This window comes from Lithobates pipiens, unplaced genomic scaffold, assembly GCF_037356315.1.
Source record: "Lithobates pipiens isolate NorthernLeopardFrog02 unplaced genomic scaffold, aLitPip1_a1.2 Scaffold_19, whole genome shotgun sequence".
Lineage (NCBI taxonomy): Eukaryota > Metazoa > Chordata > Amphibia > Anura > Ranidae > Lithobates > Lithobates pipiens.
In genome coordinates this window covers 56,913,186-56,932,912 of record NW_027507764.1, presented here as the reverse complement: position 1 = coordinate 56,932,912, position 19,727 = coordinate 56,913,186, and the positions used below count along the sequence as shown (strand labels likewise).

Genomic DNA, 19,727 nt, shown 5'->3' with positions numbered 1-19,727 from the left:
ATGACATTGGCAGGGAAGGGGTTAACAGTGGCGGGGCGATCAAAGTGTAAAATGTGTTCCTAGCTAGGGCTTGGTTACTGTGGGAGGTGATTCTACTAAGGGAAGACATTGATCCATGTCCCTGCTTAGCGGAAACACAGGATCAATGTCTTCCCTACTGACAGAGTGGCGGTCTGCCTTGTTTACATAGATAGTTTAGTACACAGCCAGAATGGCAATCAGCAGATGTCGATGGACATCGACATCGATACCCGCCGTTGGCCCCCTGCTGTGTGCGATAACAGAGGCAGCGGGTCACCGGCGGCGCGTACGCACTCCGGACCCAGAATTATCAGATCACGTGCAAGATGCGTGATCTGGCACAGAGTGGCCGCCCTGCTGTAGTATATGTGCGGTGGGCAGTTGTGAAACGGTTAAACACCATCCATGTGTTTTTGATGCAGAATAAAAATGCACTAATTCAGAGCAGATGCAATCCAATGCATTTTTTATTCTGAATAAAAAAAAAAATGCAAGGTCAGTGTTTAACATGGATTCCAATGGCATAACATGCCTTCCAGTGCAGTCAACAAAAGTAGAATATTGCATTTTTTTCCTCAGTGGAACCGGTTCAGACGTAAGGTTGCCACCTCAACCCTTTAAACCTGAACACACATTAATTACACAGGTTCTGTGGCTGATTAAGGTGGTAATTAAACTCACTTGGGGCATTATCTGCATTAAATTAGCCTCAGAACCTGTGTAATTCATATATGTTTGGGTTTAAAGGGATGAGGTGGCAACCCTATTCACGCGGCCACTTTCAGCATTACAAAAGGGTCCTGTGCGTCTTTAGGTCCGGTTCAGGTGCGAATTCAGGCAAAAACTTGCACCTGAACCGGTGAACAGAAACGCATTGGACCCGATGCTGAGAACCGTGGCCACACATATGTGAACCTGGCCTAAAAGGAACACAATGCATTCTGTCTGGAGAGATGCTTGGGTCAGTTCTGTCATTAGGTGTCAAATTTACATACAGCGTAGGCCCACGGGGGCGTCCAGCTGCACTCCCTCCGAGTGTTTTAGTGCACCCAGGAGGAACAGGTGCAGCTTCCACCTCCAATACCAACAGCTAGGGATGAGCTCCGGCGTGTTCGCATACTCCACGTGCAGAGCCCGCCAGGAAGCCGGCGCATCACTGTGCTAATCACAGGCAGTGAGACATTGCCCGATCTCTGCAGCCGCTCATCGGGGCAATGTCTCTCTGCCTGTGATTAGCGCAGCGCTGCGCCGACTTCCTGGCGGGCTCTGCACATAGAGTATGCGAACATGCTGGAGCTCATCCTTACCGACAGCCTGTTGAAGTCTCTGGAAGGCTGTGGCTAGGTGGGGCTGAACAATGAGTAGTAAGCAAGTGTAGGGCCCTATGTGGTAAGGGACTGAACACACAGGGCCCTAAATGCCAGTACAGCGTTCCGTCCCATCCAGCAGCAGCCTGCCGTAGCTATTGACATGCTGCCTGCACTAAAATACCAGGAGGGATGTACTGCAACTGGATGTCCCCATGTGCAAGGGGTATTGGGTCCACTTCATCATGGGCACATGTACGCCTGTGCAGGGCCGTGTTTATCCATGTGAGTACAGGCCCCCCAAACACAATGTGAGTTTGGGGGCTCACACCCACTCAAGATGTCACATTGGGAGTAGCCGCTGCGTCCCATTTGACATTGATTGGACTGCCTGAATGGAGATGCAGCACGTAATGCCTTTGTATTCCCGTGTGGGTAAACACAGTCTTTCACGGGCATACGCTATAGTGCACCCCCTATGAATGAGGCCTTATACACACACATGCAGAAATCTGAGGTAAATTGTCCCATTTGCTGAACTACTATGCACACTCTTTATAAATTCCAGGGATTAGCTCAGAATTTTTAACCATCTCCCACCCACGCTATAGCCGAATGGCTGCAGAGTGGGCCTTAACTGCTGGGACGCTGTCATATGACGTCCTCCTGTCCATGAACTGCCTGTGAGACACGCATAGGGTTGCCACTTCATCCCTTTAAAACTGAACATATATTAATTACACAGGTTCTGTGGCTCATTAAGGTGATAATTAAACTCACTTTGTGCCTTATCTGCATTAAATTAGCCTCAGAACCTGTGTAATTGATATGTGTTTGGGTTTAAAGGGATGAGGTGGCAACCCAGGATACGCGTGTGGCGTGCTCTGGCATCACTGAGTCTATGAGACGCGGCTGATCACAGATTTTTTCCCCCTCATGCTGACAGCGTGAGGGGAAAAAAAGGCCGGTCACTGGCTTCTTTTAGAGAGACATCAGTGCCTCACACAGAGAACCGCGGCTGCCTCATCTGTGCCACCTATCAGTACTACCAGCACCACCTACCAGTGTCCACAGTGCCACCTACCTTTTCCCAACAGTGTTGCCAATCAGTGCCTAATCAACAATGCCACTGATCAGTGTCACCTACCAGTGCCCATCGGAGCTACCCATCAGTACCACCTATCAGTGCCCTTTAGTGCCAACCATCAGTGCCGCCTATCAGTGCCCATTAGGGATGAGCTCCGGCGTGTTCGCACACTCCATGTGCAGAGCCCGCCAGGAAGTTGGCACGGCGCTGCGCTGCGCTAATCACAGGCAGTGAGACATTGCCCGATCTCTGCAGCCACACATCGGGAAATGTCTCACTGCTTGTGATTAGCGCAGCGCCGTGCCGACTTCCTGGCGTGCTCTGCACATGGAGTGTGCGAACATGCTGGAGCTCATCCTTAATGCCCATCAGTGCCACCTCTCAGTGGAGCCTATCAGTGCCTGTCAGTGCAGCCTCATCAGTGCACATCAATGACTGTAAAACTTTTTTTTTTTTTTTTTTTTATATTCAGTCTTTTTTCAATTTGTTTGCAAAAAATAAAAAAACCCAGCAGTGATTAAATACCACCAAAAGAAAGCTCTATTTGTGTGAAAAAAATTATAACAATTTCATTTAAGTGCAATGTTACATGACTGCGCAATTGTTATTCAAAGAGTCAGAGCCCCAAAAGCTGAAAATCAGTCTGGGCAGGAAGTAAGCAAGTGGTTAAGATTCTGCCTCAGAGTTATTAAAGTTTTTGTTTTTCTTGGTGTGTTTCCATATAGAACATAAACGTTATCTGTCAGAGAAAGTCACACAGTAGTCAGTCAATAGTAATATTGACTGAACAGGAATCACACAGCACACAGCTCTGTTTACACTGGTGAGCACCTCCCTCATTATGTGACAAGTGGAGGGAGGCTCTGTGATTGGTCAGTCTCCAGGAAGTGGGTTATTGTGGAAGGTCGTAGGCAGCTTCCCTTGTCACAGTGAGTGTGTGCAACAACTAAATGCTTTCTGACAATAAACTGTCCCTGCACGAGTCCTGTGTGCGCTCTGTGCAGGGTCCTCCTTCACTACACAACTTTATGTCAGTCCAGTGTCGCAGTTCAAAGGTGATATAATGGTTTCATGGTGTCCTTGTTGTCACATTGCAGGTCAGAGTCCAGGGACAGATCTCTTCAGCCATGGCTCTCCGGCTGTCTTCCCTGCTGCGGACAGGACGGCTCCCTGGATCTTCGCACAGGCTCTTGTCGCTCACAGCCCCAGCCAGCCAATCCGCTGCCCAGGCCGTCGGCTTCCTGTACACCCCAGAGCACCAAGCCATCAGGGAGTCTCTGCGAAAGGTACGGCTTCTGCTTCCTGCTTTAGGGCTAAGGTTGCCACCTCATCCCTTTAAACCGGAACACATAGGAATAGGGATGAGCTCAGACGTGTTCGCACGGACCACGTTCAGAGCCTGCCAGGAAGTCGGCGCAGCGCTGCGCTAATCACAGGCAGTGAGGCATTGCCTGATCTCTGCAGCCGCGCATCGGGGCAATGTCTCACTGCCTGTGATTAAGGATGAGCTCAGGCGTGTTCGCATGGAACACGTGCAGAGCACGCCAGGAAGTCTGCGCAGCGCTAATCACAGGCAGTGAGACATTGCCCCGATGTGCGGCTGCAGATATCGGGCAATGTATCACTGCCTATGATTAGCGCAGAGCTGCGCCGACTTCCTAGCGGGCTCTGCACGTGTTCCATGTGGACACGCCTGAGCTCATCCCTACCTGTGATTAGCGCTCCGCAGTGTCGACTTCCTGGCGGGCTCTGCACATGCTGTTTGCGAACATGCCTGAGCTCATCCTTACTGTACAGATATATCTACCAACTCACATTGAGAGCATCCCATTTGTGTGATAAGTGTCATAAAAAACTTCAAGAAAAAGTAAATATAAATCAAGGTAAGTGTAACCAAAATCCCAGTGCTGCAAATTATATACCAGTTACTGACACTCCACATATGAATAGACTGACACAAAATTAACAAATAAATACAAACAAAAATCTGTAAAAGATTTCAAAAACGTGTGTCCAAAATCCTGCTGCTGCAAGTCCAATTTATAGCAATTATTGTTTATGTGGACTGTTAGTACCGGGGATATCATTTGCAGCACAGGGATTCTGGTTACACTTACCTTGATTTATATTTACTTTTGTTTAAGTTTCTTATGACACAAATAGGATGGGCTCAATGAGAGTTGGTAGTTATATCTGTATAGGCACACGCAGAGCCCGCCAGGAAGTCAGCACTGGGGATCGCTAATCGCAAGCAGTGAGACATTTCCCGAAGTGCGGCTGCAGAGATCGGGAAATGCTTGCGATTAGCAATCCCCAGTGCCGACTTCCTGGCGGGCTCTGCATATGCTGTTTGCGAACACGCCTGAACTCATCCTTAATAGTCACATTTTGTTTGCAGCACTACACTATATATAATTTAATACTAGCCTTAATCCACCTCCGAGCTGTATGCAAGCAGTCAATAGAAGCGGATGCAGGCGCAGCAGCTACAAGGACACACATTTGCATATCAAAATTTTGATGTGCTGCTGAAGCGATTGCACAGATCCGAAGTCACAGGGTGAGATTTACTAAAACGAGTGCACACAGAATTTGGTGCAGCTCTGCATAGTAACCAATTTCCAGGTTTTATTGTCAAAACTTAAAGCAGAAGGTCCACCCTAAAGTGGACCTTCTGCTCATTGGAACCCTCCCCCCCCTCCGGCGCCACAATTGGCACCTTTCAGGGGGGAGGGGGGTGCAGGTACCTGTACAGTACAGGTATCTGCACCCACTTCTGGCGTAGATTCTGCAGAAGGTACGCCCCTTTCTGCAGAATCTACGCCCCTTTCCGAAGGTCCCCGCTGCCTGCTGGGAAACACACGGATCCCAGAGACAGCGGGGACCATCCCTATTGCGCAGCGCGACTCGCGCATGCGCAGTAGGGAACCGGGAAATGAAGCAGAAAGGCTCCACTTCCTGATTCCCATACCCAAGATGGCGGTGGCAGCACCCGAGAGACGATCGAGAGATCGGCTTCGGGTGCCGACATCGCGGGCGCGCTGGGCGGGTAAGTGTCATTATTTTAAAAGTCAGCAGCTGCAGTATTTGTAGCTGCTGGCTTTTAAAAAAAAAAAAAAACGGCGGACTCCCGCTTTAAAGGGGTTGTAAGAATGTAGAATGCATTAAGGTAAAAAAACCTTCTCTCATGCTGCAGCCCCTCAGAGCCCCTCATTTCACTTACCTGTACCCGGTCTTTTTCTCCCCGGGGACAAGCACACCAGCTCTAGCTGGTGTCTTGTGTCCTGAATGGATAGATTGATATCAGCACAGCCAATGGTTTCCACTGCTGCCAATCAAATCCAATGACATGGGTGCCGGGGGGCGGGGCTGAGTCTGGCATTCATGTCTATGGATGCAAATGCTGGACTCGGGAGCGCACCCGCAAGGTGGGAGAGTGCTTCTCCTAGGGGGTTATCTGATGCGGAGAGGAGCCGCCGGGGAACCCCAGAAGAGGATGTTCGAGACCACTCAAAACGAGCTGCTCAGTGGAGGTAACAAAGTCTGGGGAATACCCAGGAAAAAACCAAAGCCTACTTGCCACCAGCTCGCAGACAACCACAATGACCTTTCTAACAGTATGCGTTAAAAACAGGGGTTTAGTCCACGCGGATTTGCAAACACATGTGAGAGCCACAGCACCCTGGTATCTGTGGTCCTAACACTAAAATATAAGTGTACCCACAATGGAGGCACGTGCATTCTAATGGATGAATGAGAGCAGGTGGACTGAAGGGGAGCCCACCACTCCATAAAGGTACAGGAGCACACCAAACACCCAGCAATAGCACAATGGCTGAAAAGGTGTTGGTGCACTGCTGGACCAATACAAACACACACGTGATAACAAAAGCTTGCCACCGCCCTCATCTATAGCTGGCTATCGCAGTAAGCGGCATTGGAAGGCTAGCTCAGTGGGGGTAAGTATGACATGTTTGTTATTTAAAAAAAAAAAAAAAAATGATCCTTTACAATCACTTTAATTCAATAAGCTGAAGTTAGAAGCTGATTGGCTACCATGCACAGCTGCACCACTTTCTGTAGGCACCAATTTTAGTGAGGCTGGGTTCACACTATTGTGAGTTGGATGTGGTTTCCCCGCATGCAATTTGCACAGCAGGAGAGCCGGTTCACATATCTCTGCATATCTCTATGGAGCCGGTTCGCATATCTCCACAGCGGATCCGGTGCGATTTGCACAGGAGCCCTGTGCCTCATTTGGTCCATTTTCAGGTCTGAATTCAGCCAAAAATCCATGTCGAAATTGGACCTGAAACGGTGAATGGGGATGCACCAGACTCTTGCTGTGAGCCGCTACGTGCTCATATGTGAACCAAATCTCCTCCATAGTGTTTGTATTTGGATCTGTGCACCCGCTCCAGCTGTATGTCAAAATTTTGACATGCGACTGTATCCGTACAGCTGCTGCATCTGCATCCATTTCTGTGGGCTGCCTGCATGCAGCTCTGAGATGGATGCAGACCCAGGAACAGCTGCTCAGCAGAGAGGACAGGAAAGAACCATCTTCTTATGTCATTCAGAATGATAATATCTCCTATGTAGGGATGAGCTCAGGAGTGTTCAGATCCTAGTCCAAATGAATGAGCCTACCAGGGAGCTGTCACTGCCTATCAGATGCAACCGAGGAGTCCCGCCACCCCACATCCACACATATACACCGATCAGCCATCATGACCAATGATACGTAAAGTGAATACCCTTGATTATTTTATGGTACCCTCAAGTGAGTGGGATATATTAGGCATCATATGAACAAATTGAGGCTGTTTTGTTGAAAGCAGAAAAATAGGGATATATAAGGACAAGGCCCAAATTGTAATGTCTAGACGACTGGGTCAGAGCAACTCTGAAACTGCAGCTCTTATGGGATGTTCCCATTCTGCAGTGGTCAGGACCAACCAAAAGTGGTCCAAGGAAGGAAAACCTGTGCCAGGGTCAATAGGTGGCCAATAAGGATGGGCTCAGGCATGTTTGCAACTCCATGTGCCCGCCAGGAAGCTGACACTGCGCAGTGCCGATCACAGGCAGTGAGACATTTCCCGATCTGCGGCTGCACAGATCGGGAAATTTCTCATTGCCTGTGATTAGCGCTGCACAGTGTCAGCTTCCTGGCGGGCGTGGGCACATGACATTGCAAACATGCCTGAGCCCATCCTTAGTGGCCAAGCCTCAATGTTGTACATGGGGAGAGAAGGCTGGTCTGTGTAGTCTGATCCAGTAGAGCTACTGTAGCTCCAATTGCTAAAAAAGGTAATGCTGGTTTTGATAGGTGTCAAAATACACATTGCATAGCAGTTTGTTGTGTAGGGGGCTGCGTAGTGGCAGTCGTCAGGGTGCCCATGCTGATTCGTGTCCACAGTTAATAGCACCTGCAATGGGCACATGAGCATTAGAACTGGACCACGGAGCAATGGAAGAAGGTGGCCTGGTCTGATGAATCATGTTTTCTTTTACATCATGGTGATGCCCGGGCACGTCACTTTCTTGGGGAAGAGATGCCACAGGATGCAGTACGGGGTATGCAGTAAGGCAAGCCAGCAGAGGCAATGCAATGTTTTGTCTAGTGGAGTCCTTGCCTCGATGGGTCAGGGCAATTTTGGCAAAAAAAAAGGGGACCTACTAAATATTAGGTAGATGGCCATAATGTTATAGAGGATAGATGTACATGCCCCTTGTATACATGCAGTGGCAGGGCAGGGAATGCTCTGGCAGGAGATGATTGGCCCAGTACAGGCTTGTTCACGTGGGTCCAGACTAGGATCTGAACACAAGCTAATCACTACTTCAATGAAAAAGAAGCCTTATAAGTGGTTCTAAATGCTGAAGGATTTTCACCTATCTAAAGTAAAAACCTTCTGTGTACATCGCCCAAACCCCCCTGATCATTACCTGAGCCTGATCTCGATGCGAGGCTCAGTGGTGAGCATACATGAGTGCCCCTATAGCATGTGGCTTGCTATGGGGGCACTCAGCAGGGGGGAGGAGCCCAGAACGTCAAAGGGGGACCAGAGAAAAGGAGGATCGGGGCTGCTCTGTGCAAAACCACTGCACAGAGCAGGAGAGTATAGCATGTTTGTTATTTAAAAAATATATATATTTTAGTATTACTTTAAGGACTCGTGTACACAGGTGCCTTGGCCATGTAAAGTATAATTCAGATGTATTTCAAGAGCCACAGGTAGTGCGTACCTATAGAAAGCAATGGCTGGCATATGCCGGTATGATGTAGAAGCTTATCAAAAAAGATATAGGAACATGGGACCACCCATCTCTCCTCTCCTCTCCTCTCCTCTCATCCAAGACTTAATAGCCCTGAATTTTTTTCCATGAAATTATTCCTTACTGCGTTTTTATGCCTCCTTATAATGTCCTCTGTGATCTCCCAAACATCTCCTTTTCACCCTCAATGCCCCAATTCTGTTTGTTTGGCATGAGCAATGCTTGTTAATTGGAATTTTCAGCTCTTGGGGAACCCCTGTTTGAACCAATTTATTGATGGTCAGTAGGAAAAATGCCCCTTACATTGGTGGTCAGTAGGAAGAACAATCCCCTTTCAGGTCAGAAAGCCACCCTTGCAGACCTCTACATTATACAAAGATCATTGGTGTCATGCCAGTGTCTCTGCCAAACAAATTTGGGTACAGTGTTGCATGACCGCGCAATTGTCATTCAAAATGCGAAAGCGCTGAAAACTGAAAATTGGCCTGGGCAGGAAGGGGGTGAGACTGCCCAGTATTGAAGTGGTTAAACGGTATAGGCATTTATTAATGTTTTACATGCTATACCTGCAAAGGGGGCCGACCTGAAATGATCTAGCAGGACTTCATTTTTTTCTTAAAGTTCCACTAAGTAAAAAAGGCAGTTTAGAAAAACCTTGGCCAATCACAATTGTTTCCCAGCAATATGCCAGTACTCTCACTTCATTTTTCCATTAGAACAAACACAGATGTTCGGCTGAGCCAAGAATTCATGTTTATGGCAGTGGCAGCCATCAGATGGTCAAATATTGCAAGAAAGTCCAACTGCTCTCCTGTGTCGGGGGGGGGGGGGGGGAGGGGGGGGGGCTGCTATGTTTAGCTTTACTGTGTTCTGATAACTGCGCTCGGGCTGGAGTTATGTTAAATACAAATGGATTCATATGTAGAAAGGGGCAGCTGCAATATTAGTCTCTGGAAATGTCAGGACATTTGTTCCATTGAAAGCACTTTCACTGTCACATCCTGAGCCCCCCTACAGAGGAAATCTCCATCACTGATTGTATAACTCTCCCTCCTTCCTCCACCACTGTAGGCACAAGGTGTGTGTGTGTGTGTGTGTGTGTGTGTGTGTGTGTGTGTGGCTCATTATGAATAGGCAGGAGGAAATGCTGTGCTTGTGCACTGAGTTGAAAGCAGTAGTAGCTGCCATAACCCCGGTATCCTCTTAAGTGGCAAGCAGTCTGCTTTCAGATAATAGTGGTCTCTGTGGCGGATTTGCCGCAGGATCGCTTTTTATCAGTGGTGGGAGAGGTGCCCTCCCGCCTCGCTACGTTTGTCTCGGTAGCGGCGGAAAAGATCCAATCCTGTCCCCTCACAGGCCTGGAGTGAGGGAAAGATGCCCCCCCTCGGCTCCATAACCTTGGATGATGGAAGCAACGTCAAACGTTACTTCCACCCAATGGTCTTAAAGGGGGAAATTATTATTTATTTTTTTCTTTTAAATCTCTCTCCCCCTTCTCTCCCTCTCTCTCTCCCGCTCTTTTTCTCTCTCCCTCTGGCTCTCTTTTTCTCTCTCCCTCTGGCTCTCTTTTTCTCTCTCCCTCTGGCTCTCTTTTTCTCTCTCCCTCTGGCTCTATTTTTCTCTCTCTCTCTCGCTCTCTCTCTCTCTCGCTCTCTCTCTCTCTCTGGCTCTCTTTTTCTCTCTCTCGCTCTCTTTTTCTCTCTCTCGCTCTCTTTTTCTCTCTCTCGCTCTCTTTTTCTCTCTCTCGCTTGCGCTCTCTTTTTCTCTCTCTCGCTTGCGCTCTCTTTTTCTCTCTCTCGCTTGCGCTCTCTTTTTCTCTCTCTCGCTCGCACTCTCTTTTTCTCTCTCTCTCTCTCGCGCGCGCTCTCTTTTTCTCTCTCTCTCTCGCGCGCTCTCTTTTTCTCTCTCTCGTCTCTCTCGCGCGTCTCTCTTTTTCTCTCTCGCGTCTCTCTTTTTCTCTCTCTCTCTCGCGTCTCTCTTTTTCTCTCTCTCTCTCGCGTCTCTCTTTTTCTCTCTCTCTCGCGTCTCTCTTTTTCTCTCTCTCTCTCTCGCGTCTCTCTTTTTCTCTCTCTCTCTCGCGTCTCTCTTTTTCTCTCTCTCTCCCGCGTCTCTCTTTTTCTCTCTCTCTCCCGCGTCTCTCTTTTTCTCTCTCTCTCCCGCGTCTCTCTTTTTCTCTCTCTCTCCCGCGTCTCTCTTTTTCTCTCTCTCTCCCGCGTCTCTCTTTTTCTCTCTCTCTCCCGCGTCTCTCTTTTTCTCTCTCTCTCCCGCGTCTCTCTCTTTCACGCTCTTTCGCTCTTTTTCTCGTGCTCTTTTTCTCGTGCTCTCTTTCGCTCTCTCTCTCTCTCTCTCATGCAGAAGCGAACGTAAGTCGTGCCCGCGTATGAAAATGCGTTCAAACCACACATGTGAGGTATCGCCGCAATCATTGGAGCGAGAGGAATAATTCTAGCACTAGACCTCTGTAACTCAAAACTTATAACCTACGGTAATTTTTAAGTGCCAAAGTTTGTTGCCATTCCACGAGCTGGCGTAATTTTGAAGCATGTATTTTTTTCACAAAAAATTGTGCTTGTAAGACCGCTGCGCAAATACAGTGTGACATAAAGTATTGCAACGACCGCCATTTTATTCTCTAGGGTGTCTGGGAAAAAAAAAGAAAGATTTGTTTGGGGGTTCTAACTTTGTAAACAACAAATCTCAAAACGCGGTTCGGCCCTAGTAAATATTCACTATTTCTTCAACTGGTGATGTCACAGGTGCATGCGCCCTTCAAAGCCTCGGCAGCTTTGTTTTAAGGTAAGTCTTTCTATGCCCTTAACTTGCAGGAGGAAGGTTTTTTTTGTTTTTTTTAGACTTTTTACAAACACTTTTTCTTTATTTTCAAATATGATCGTTTAACCCTTTTGCTGTCAAGTAAATAAGGTTCCCCTCAGAACGGAACTGCTTGCAGCTGGCCAGCTCACTAAAACTGGTCATATACCAGTAGAGTTTCAGTGGAACGTTTGGATGGAAAAAAAATTTTGTCAGAACATTCATTTGAATAGTTATTAACTTGGCATAAAAAAAAAAAGTGCACACTCACAGCAAAAACAGCTGACAGGCATTAGGACATAAATCGTAACATGGCCTTCCTATAGGCTAGCAGTTCGGACTCGGCTACCAATCAACAAACTTCTACTGGTGTATGGTTAGCTCAACTTTACTAAAAAAAAACTACAACTATAGATAAAAAAAATAAAAAAAATAAAAACTGTGCTGCTTTGGCTAAAGTTGGATAATGATCTTGCTATAGGTGTAAGCCATTTATATCCCTCCTGAAACCTGGATGAAAAACTCCAAGAAATGAAACTCCACCAAACAAAGCAGATTGCGGCTCCAGGTACCCGATCGCTCAATACTATGTGATCACAAGGTCAACAAAGCTGTTATAAATTTAATTCATAACAGCTATGATTCTAATAGGGATGCTGTGATTGTACAGCTATCACATGGTACCTGGGCCAATCGCAGCACCCTGTACCATGTCATAGCTGTGGGCCAATCACAACTGTTATGAATGTAACCCATTCATGACAATTCAAAACTGATCAGCACTGTAACATCAAAGTGTAAAAAAATAAATACCTAATCGCCCCCACAGAGTAGTACAGTGTCACTATGGCATTCAGTAGGGCTAGGTTCACACTTGTGGGATTGCCTTTAAACCGCACACATTTGCATGTGCCGACAGCCAAAACATTTTTCACTTTAGCAGGCATGCGTGGGTGCTATTCATTTTTAATGGCACTCCCATGCATGTGAAAATGCAACGCATTTTCAGGTGCATGAAACCATATGGTGCAAAAGCTCCATGCGTTCTCAGTGGAAATGCAATTTTGAAAAGGTGCAAGGGTGTTTTTCCTGCATTTCCCACAGGTACAACGGCTCATTCAAATGAATGGACTTTTGTGCCTGCACAAACGTGACACGTAGGAAAACGGCTAGATATGAATCTAGCTTAAGGGTTTACACCTACATTAACAGACGTAAAAAGTGGCTACAAGCCCCACACTAATCGTTCATACAGAAATAGTGCAGTGCTTAAAGGGAAATAAAGTGAATGGGAAAGCACATATATTTATACAACAAAGATGAAATAATATATAGTCCACTCCAGAATATTAACACCTGTCAGAAACCATGAAATCAGGCTGTGACAGAAGTACAGTTAAATCACACTTGTTTAATAATAAAAGTAAAAAGAACAAACTTAGTCAAAACATAGCCAAAGTTCAGTAACTGGAACGGATAGTCAGCCAAGCCAGAAGTCAGGGATCAATGTAGTGGAACAGCAATCAGGATCTGGAGCCAGAATGGATGTGAGCAAAGCCAGGCTTTAAACAGGAACTCAGGCAATAATTTCTTGTGATGTGATCAAGGAGAAGGCAGAGCTCCTCTGGACTGGACGGCTTAAGTAGGCAGGACTGACGAGCAGGATCATCAACAGCTGAGTAACTGTGGAGAGTGATGGGAGCTGGCAATCAGCCGACAGCTGAGCGGCCAGCTCAGAAAAGGAAGGGCTGAGCCCAGCCCTGACAACACCACAATGACAATCCAAAATCCTCTTTGATGAGAGAATCGCCATACAACAATCTGTGAAACACCCAATTTTCCTGTGATCCACCACTGTAAAAAGGGGCGTACCCGCTTACCAGATTGAATGGCCTCTCATACCATCGATAAGTAGTCAATCACGCTTGTATGGATAGAACACACAAGTCAGTAAGATGGACACCTCTCCACTAAGAATGATCAGGTTATTAGCATATCAGATATAGCTCTCCTAGTGGGTCACACATGTAAACTCGTGGTCGGTCACAGCTCAATGTCACACATTCAGAATTATCAAAGTGCTTGTGTATAACAACCGCCCCTGGGAAATAGACAGATTGCTTCCTGGATGTAAGAACACAATGACTTCATGAGCAGAGGCTTCGCTTCCACTAGGCGGAGCCTGTGCTTGTTACGTCATTGTGTCAACTGATGTGTCAGCTGCCATAGAAACCTCTGAGTGTAATTTCTTTTTCCATTTTTTTGTCTTTCCCTGTGTTATCTGTCAGCAGTCATCCCTATGCTTTCCCTATCACAGATAGGATGCATGACATTACAGCATGTTGTCAATATGGCTTCTGTGACCACTCCCTTTTATAGTACAGGGGCTGGCTTACTGAAAAGCCCTCCTATTGGTCCTTCAAAGGCAGCTGACCTAAGTTCAAAGGCTCGGTAGTGTATTGTGGTTGGAAAGAATTTGGACTGGCGAATTTCTGCACTAAAGTAGAAGTCCACCCTAACACTAAAATCCCTACATCTGCAGACATCGCTGATCTAACACTAACCTATCTAGCCCTGTGAAGAAGAAATCAGTATAAAGACCCTTTTGGAAGCCGATCCAGTCTGGTCTCCAGAGGCAGAAGCTCTGCAGAGGACATGGCTGATGGCTGTGAAAGGAATGGGGTGAGGTCACCCATAGAGTTACTATGGGGCTTCCATTGTTGGTCCTCTGCAGCCGCCTCCAACGCTTCAGAAATGTTATGTATGCAGATTTCTTCTTTAGAGAACTAGATAGGTTAGTGTTAGACCCTGGATGCCTGTAGATGCAGGGATTTTAGTGTTGGGGTGGTTTTCTACTTAACTTGTCAGGACCAGGAACCTTGCACCTTCCCCATGGTAGTGGTGAACCGTCTACCCATCAGTAATTCATCATTTCAGCACCAGCCCAAACTATAATATAAATTTTTATTGGAATGATCCTGAATGAACTGGATGGACTTGTGTCTTTTTTCAACCTGTGTATGTACACCACGGCTAGAATTATTGTGTAAGAATTCTACAGTGAAATTATCCATACGGTTTTTCCTTAATGTTTCAACCTGGATTGACAAGTAAGCTTTAAAAGATAAAGCTTAAAACATCTTCTTCTATGAACCTTTAATAATATGAGGCAGGAGGTGTACAGAACTTCTAGGAAATGCCAAAGACATACAACTTGAAAATGTCAATTTAATTACATCATTCCAAGTGTCAAGTCCTTTCCTCCGAGCTCTCAGCTTATTAATGATGCTTGAAGAGATAAGAAGAACACAGACAATATTTACTGTGATTTCATAGGAAAAAGGCTCTGTCTTCATACATTTTATTCACTTTGTGCCTCTAAAGAAGGTAGGACAGGGCTAGTGACTAGAGAAGAGCAGAGCAATTTAATAGAAACAAATCTACTGGATGAACCAATCTTACTCGCTGAATTTACTTATAAAGTGGTAACGTTCGGACCCCTTGATAGGCCACCCTCCAGCCCGGCTTCAGACCTTCAATCAGCGAGTGTATCCAATCTATTGCAGATCCTTGTACTATTAAGTGACAAGGGGTGCAGAATCGTGGGGTGAGATTCCATGAATCCTTTGATGTTGTTCTAAATTTTTCATAACTGCTGGAAGAGTCCCAGTTTTGTCCCTTGAAATGTCTGCAGTGGTAAGTCGTTGATTAAAAAAGTGTTGTTTCTTTGCATACTACGAGGGGCTTCCAAGTCAAGCTGGGACTTTTGAGTTTATATAATAAAAGAACAAATTTCAAGGAATGGAAACTGCATTTATTTTTGGGCATATAGGCATACCCCACTTTTAAGTACACAATGGGGTTTATTTACTAAAGCTGGAAAGTGCAAAATCAGGCTCACTTCTGCATAGAAACCAATGAGCTTCCAGGTTTTATTACCAAAGCTTAATTGGACAAGCTGGGGTTAGAAGCTCATTGGTTTCTATGCAGAAGTGAGCCTGATTTTGCACTTTCCAGTTTTAGTAAATAAACCCCATTGTGTACTGAAAAGCGGGGTATGCCTGTACTCCCTACATTTATACACTTATCCCAGTGTTTAAATAATACCTGGAAAGCTTTGGCATAGAAAAATTTGGCAGTACGCCTGGACCATCCTAGGATAGCCTTCTTCACTTTGTCATCAGTGCTGAAATGTTGACCTCCGAGGAACTCTTTTAAGGGTCCAAACGCATGGAAATCACTCGGAGCAATGTCCGGGCTGAAAGGGGGGTGTGGCAATACCTTCCAGCTGAGTTGCTGTAATGTATATGTAGTGCGGTGATCAGTATGAGCTTTTGCGTTGTCTGGAGAAACGGGACACCCTTGGTGATCATACCAGGGTGTTTTTTTTGCAGACGCATGTGCACATCACTCAGAACACAAGAGTAATATTCATTGTTGATTTTCCAGAATCAGGCGTTCTACTGAATGTTCACAGGAATGATTGTTATGGGCTGGGAATCACTATGGCCAGGCTCATCGCTGATGGCCGTGTGGCCATCTTTGGGGATGTGGCAATACGTCCTAGCTGAGTCACTGTAATGTACACATTAGTGAGCAGTATAAGCTTGTGCTTTGTCCTGGAGGAACAGAACGCCCTTGGTGATCAAACTAGACCATTTTTTCCGGCGGACGTGTTTGCGCATCACTAAGGAAAGGACAATAATATTCACTGTTGATTAACCAAGATCAGGCATGCCTGAATGTTCACAAGGATGACTGCTGTGGCCCGGGAACCAGTCACGGCTGGGATCGTCGCTGATGGACGTGTGGCCATCTTTGAAACGTTTACACCATTCAAATGTCTTACTGTGGTCGAGCGTCTCATCACAGTACTGTGCTTGAAGTCTTCTGTAGATATCCATGGGTTTTATGCCTTTTTTCACAAGAAACGTCATCACCACACACTGTTCCATGCACAAACTAACACTGTTGTCTGCCAACTTGATTAATGGTCTATGGACTGGCCCGTGACATGTGCACTGCCTATCAGTAATAGGACACACTTGCCACTTACCACAGCGTGTATCATATCTTTTTATACCTCTGAAATTTAAAAGTCCTGATTTGCTCTGGGTTTAAACAAAGGGCCAGTTCACTGTCCTTCAGACTTTAGGGGTCGGACTGTGGCCAGTCAGAGCAGAAAATACCCCAGTGTCAGTGGGAGTAAAACAATTATTAAAGTGGTTGTTAACCCTTACAAACCACTTTGACCTACAGGTAAGCCTAGATTAAGGCTTACCTGTAGGTCCAAGAAATATCTCGTAAACCAAAAGACAGGCACCGCTGTCTACGGCGCATGCACCGTAGACAGTCGTCGCGGCTCCATCGAATGACAGCGGCGGAGCAGCGAGACCCACCAAGAAGATGGAGGCTCCGTACACAAGGGGACAGCGGTGACTTCGCTGGCTCCTGTGTCAGGTAAGTAACACATAATGGACTACTATGCGATGCATAGTAGTCCATTATGCTTTACCTTTGCAGGGAATCAAAGAGGAAGTAAACCCATCAGGGTTTACTTCCTCTTTAATTATACCGCATTGTTTGTGTCATTGAAAGCAATAGTGCCCATCATTGGTTTCATTGGGAGGAATAGTGCCCCATCATTGTGTCAGTGGAAGGAATAGTGCCTCATCATTGTGTCAGTGGAAGGAATAGTGCCCCATCATTGTGTCAGTGGAAGGAATAGTGCCTCATCATTGTGTCAGTGGAAGGAATAGTGCCTCATCATTGTGTCAGTGGAAGGAATAGTGCCTCATCATTGTGTCAGTGGAAGGAATAGTGCCTCATCATTGTGTCAGTGGAAGGGATAGTTGCCCATCATTGTGTCAGTGGAAGGAATAGTGCCCCATCATTGTGTCAGTGGAAGGAATAGTGCCTCATCATTGTGTCAGTGGAAGGAATAGTGCCCCATCATTGTGTCAGTGGAAGGAATAGTGCCTCATCATTGTGTCAGTGGAAGGAATAGTGGCCTCATCGTTGTGTCAGTGGAAGGAATAGTGCCTCATCATTGTGTCTGTGGAAGGGATAGTGCCTCATCATTGTGTCAGTGGAAGGAATAGTGCCTCATCATTGTGTCTGTGGAAGGGATAGTGCCTCATCGTTGTGTCTGTGGAAGGGATAGTGCCTCATCGTTGTGTCAGTGGAAGGGATAGTGGCCTCATCGTTGTGTCAGTGGAAGGGATAGTGGCCCATCATTGTGTCAGTGGAAGGGATAGTGCCCCATCATTGTGTCAGTGGAAGGGATAGCGGCCCTTCATTGTGTCAGTGGAAGGGATAGCAGCCCTCAATTGTGTCAGTGGAAGGGATAGCGGCCCTTCATTGTGTCAGTGGAAGGGATAGCGGCCCTTCATTGTTTCAGTGGAAGGGATAGCAGCCCTCAATTGTGTCAGTGGAAGGGATAGCGGCCCTTCATTGTGTAAGTGGAAGGAATAGTGCCCCATCATTGTGTCAGTGGAAGGAATGGTGGCCCATCATTGTGTCAGTGGAAGGGATAGCGGCCCTTCATTGTGTCAGTGGAAGGGGTAGCGGCCCTTCATTGTGTAAGTGGAAGGGATAGCGGCCCTTCATTGTGTCAGTGGAAGGAATTATGTCCCACTGTTGGTGTCTGTGAAAGGAATGGTGTCTCCTCATCTGTGGCAGTAGGAGGAATAGTGCCTCATATTAGTGGAAAGTATAGTGCCCCAAGGACAAGATAAATGCAAGCAAAGGGCCACATCTAGCCCACAGGCTGCTGTTTGGAGACCACTGCTCTAGGGTTTAATCTGAGCTTGAGCTGTTCTTTGGGATATCTTAATATTTATACCTGGGAGCATGTATTCCTTTAACCTGAGAAGGGATCATATGAGTAAGCGCTAAATGTTGTACCACCCTTGGCGGCAACAACTGCAATCAAGCGTTTGCAATAACTGGCAATCGAATTTTGTCCACTCTTCTTTGCAGATCTATTTTATTTCCGGCACATTGGAGGGTTTTTCAAGCATGAATGGTCAGTTTAAGGTCATGCTACAGCATCTCGAATTAAAGTTCAGACTTGACTAGGGCACTCCAAAACCTTAATTTCTGTATTTTGAGCCATTCAGAGGTGGACTTGCTGGTGTGTTTTGGATCATTGTCCTGCTGCATAACCCAAGTGTGCTTGAGCTTGAGGTCAGGGCCAGATTAAGAGTATCATGGGCCTGGTGCTGAGGATTTTGCTGGGCCTTTTTATGGAAATAAATCAAATGAAAACATTTTTTTTTTTTTTTTGTTAAAGTAAATGAAATATTTTAAACAAACCACTCATTCACACTGTATGCGCAAGAGAACCCATGTGAATGAGCCCTTCATTTTTTAAATTCTTTATTACATTTTTGAATTATTTTCTTCATTTATTATTATTTGTTGGAGTTTTTTTATGTTTTACTTTTTTTTTCACAATACTTTTTTGGGAGAATAGAGCAGTAGAAGGTGTCAGTACTGCATACACGGGGGGGGGGGGGGGGGGGGGGAGAGCAGGGGAAATCTAATGGACAGTATGGGGGGAGGCGCAATTACAAGCACTGATCTCCCTCTAGAGGAGGTGGAGTGGCTTTCAGCTGCTTCATGGAGAGCCATAGAGGGAGGCTGTCATGGTGATGGTGCTTGCGATTGCCCGCCACACCAATCACCTCCGACTTTCAGATTCCCTCTGCTGTAGGAGTTACAAGGTGCGTCTCATGCAGTGCAGTATCCAAATGGTCAGTCCGTCCCTGCTGGACCTATATTAAGGTAGGGGCCTGGAGCTGCAGCTCCAATAGCCCCTACGTTAATCTGGCCCTGCTTGAGGTCACAAACTGATGGCCGGACATTCTGCTTTAGGATTTTCTGGTAGAGCGCAGAATTCATGGTTTCATCAATTATGGAAAGTCATTCAGGTCCTGCCACAATACCACCACAACCATGTCTGACTGTTGGTATGATCTTTTTATGAAATGTTATGTTAGTTTTACGGCAGATGTAACGGGATGGACATCTGGTTAAAAGTTAAACTTTTGTCCCAAAGCCTAGAGGCAACCAAGATTTTTTTTTGGCAAATATGAGACGAGCCTTTGTGTTCTTTTTGGTCAGCAGTGGCTTTCACCTTGGAACTCTCCCATGGATGCCAATTTTGCCCAGTCTCTTTCTTATTGTTGAATCATGAATACTGTACCTTAAGTGAGGCA

General features: G+C 46.3%; 1 protein-coding gene across 1 annotated transcript in view; it reads left to right on the top strand.

The window, feature by feature from the left end:
* The first annotated feature begins 3,206 nt into the window (after window positions 1–3,206).
* LOC143995984 (putative acyl-CoA dehydrogenase 6) overlaps window positions 3,207–19,727 on the top strand; it is a 179,638-nt gene continuing 163,117 nt past the window's right edge. The window contains exons 1-2 of the mRNA XM_077490774.1: window positions 3,207–3,344; window positions 3,513–3,701. Coding sequence (XP_077346900.1) covers window positions 3,543–3,701 — 159 coding nt within the window. The 5' untranslated portion in view covers window positions 3,207–3,344; window positions 3,513–3,542. The remainder of the gene's footprint in view (window positions 3,345–3,512; window positions 3,702–19,727) is intronic.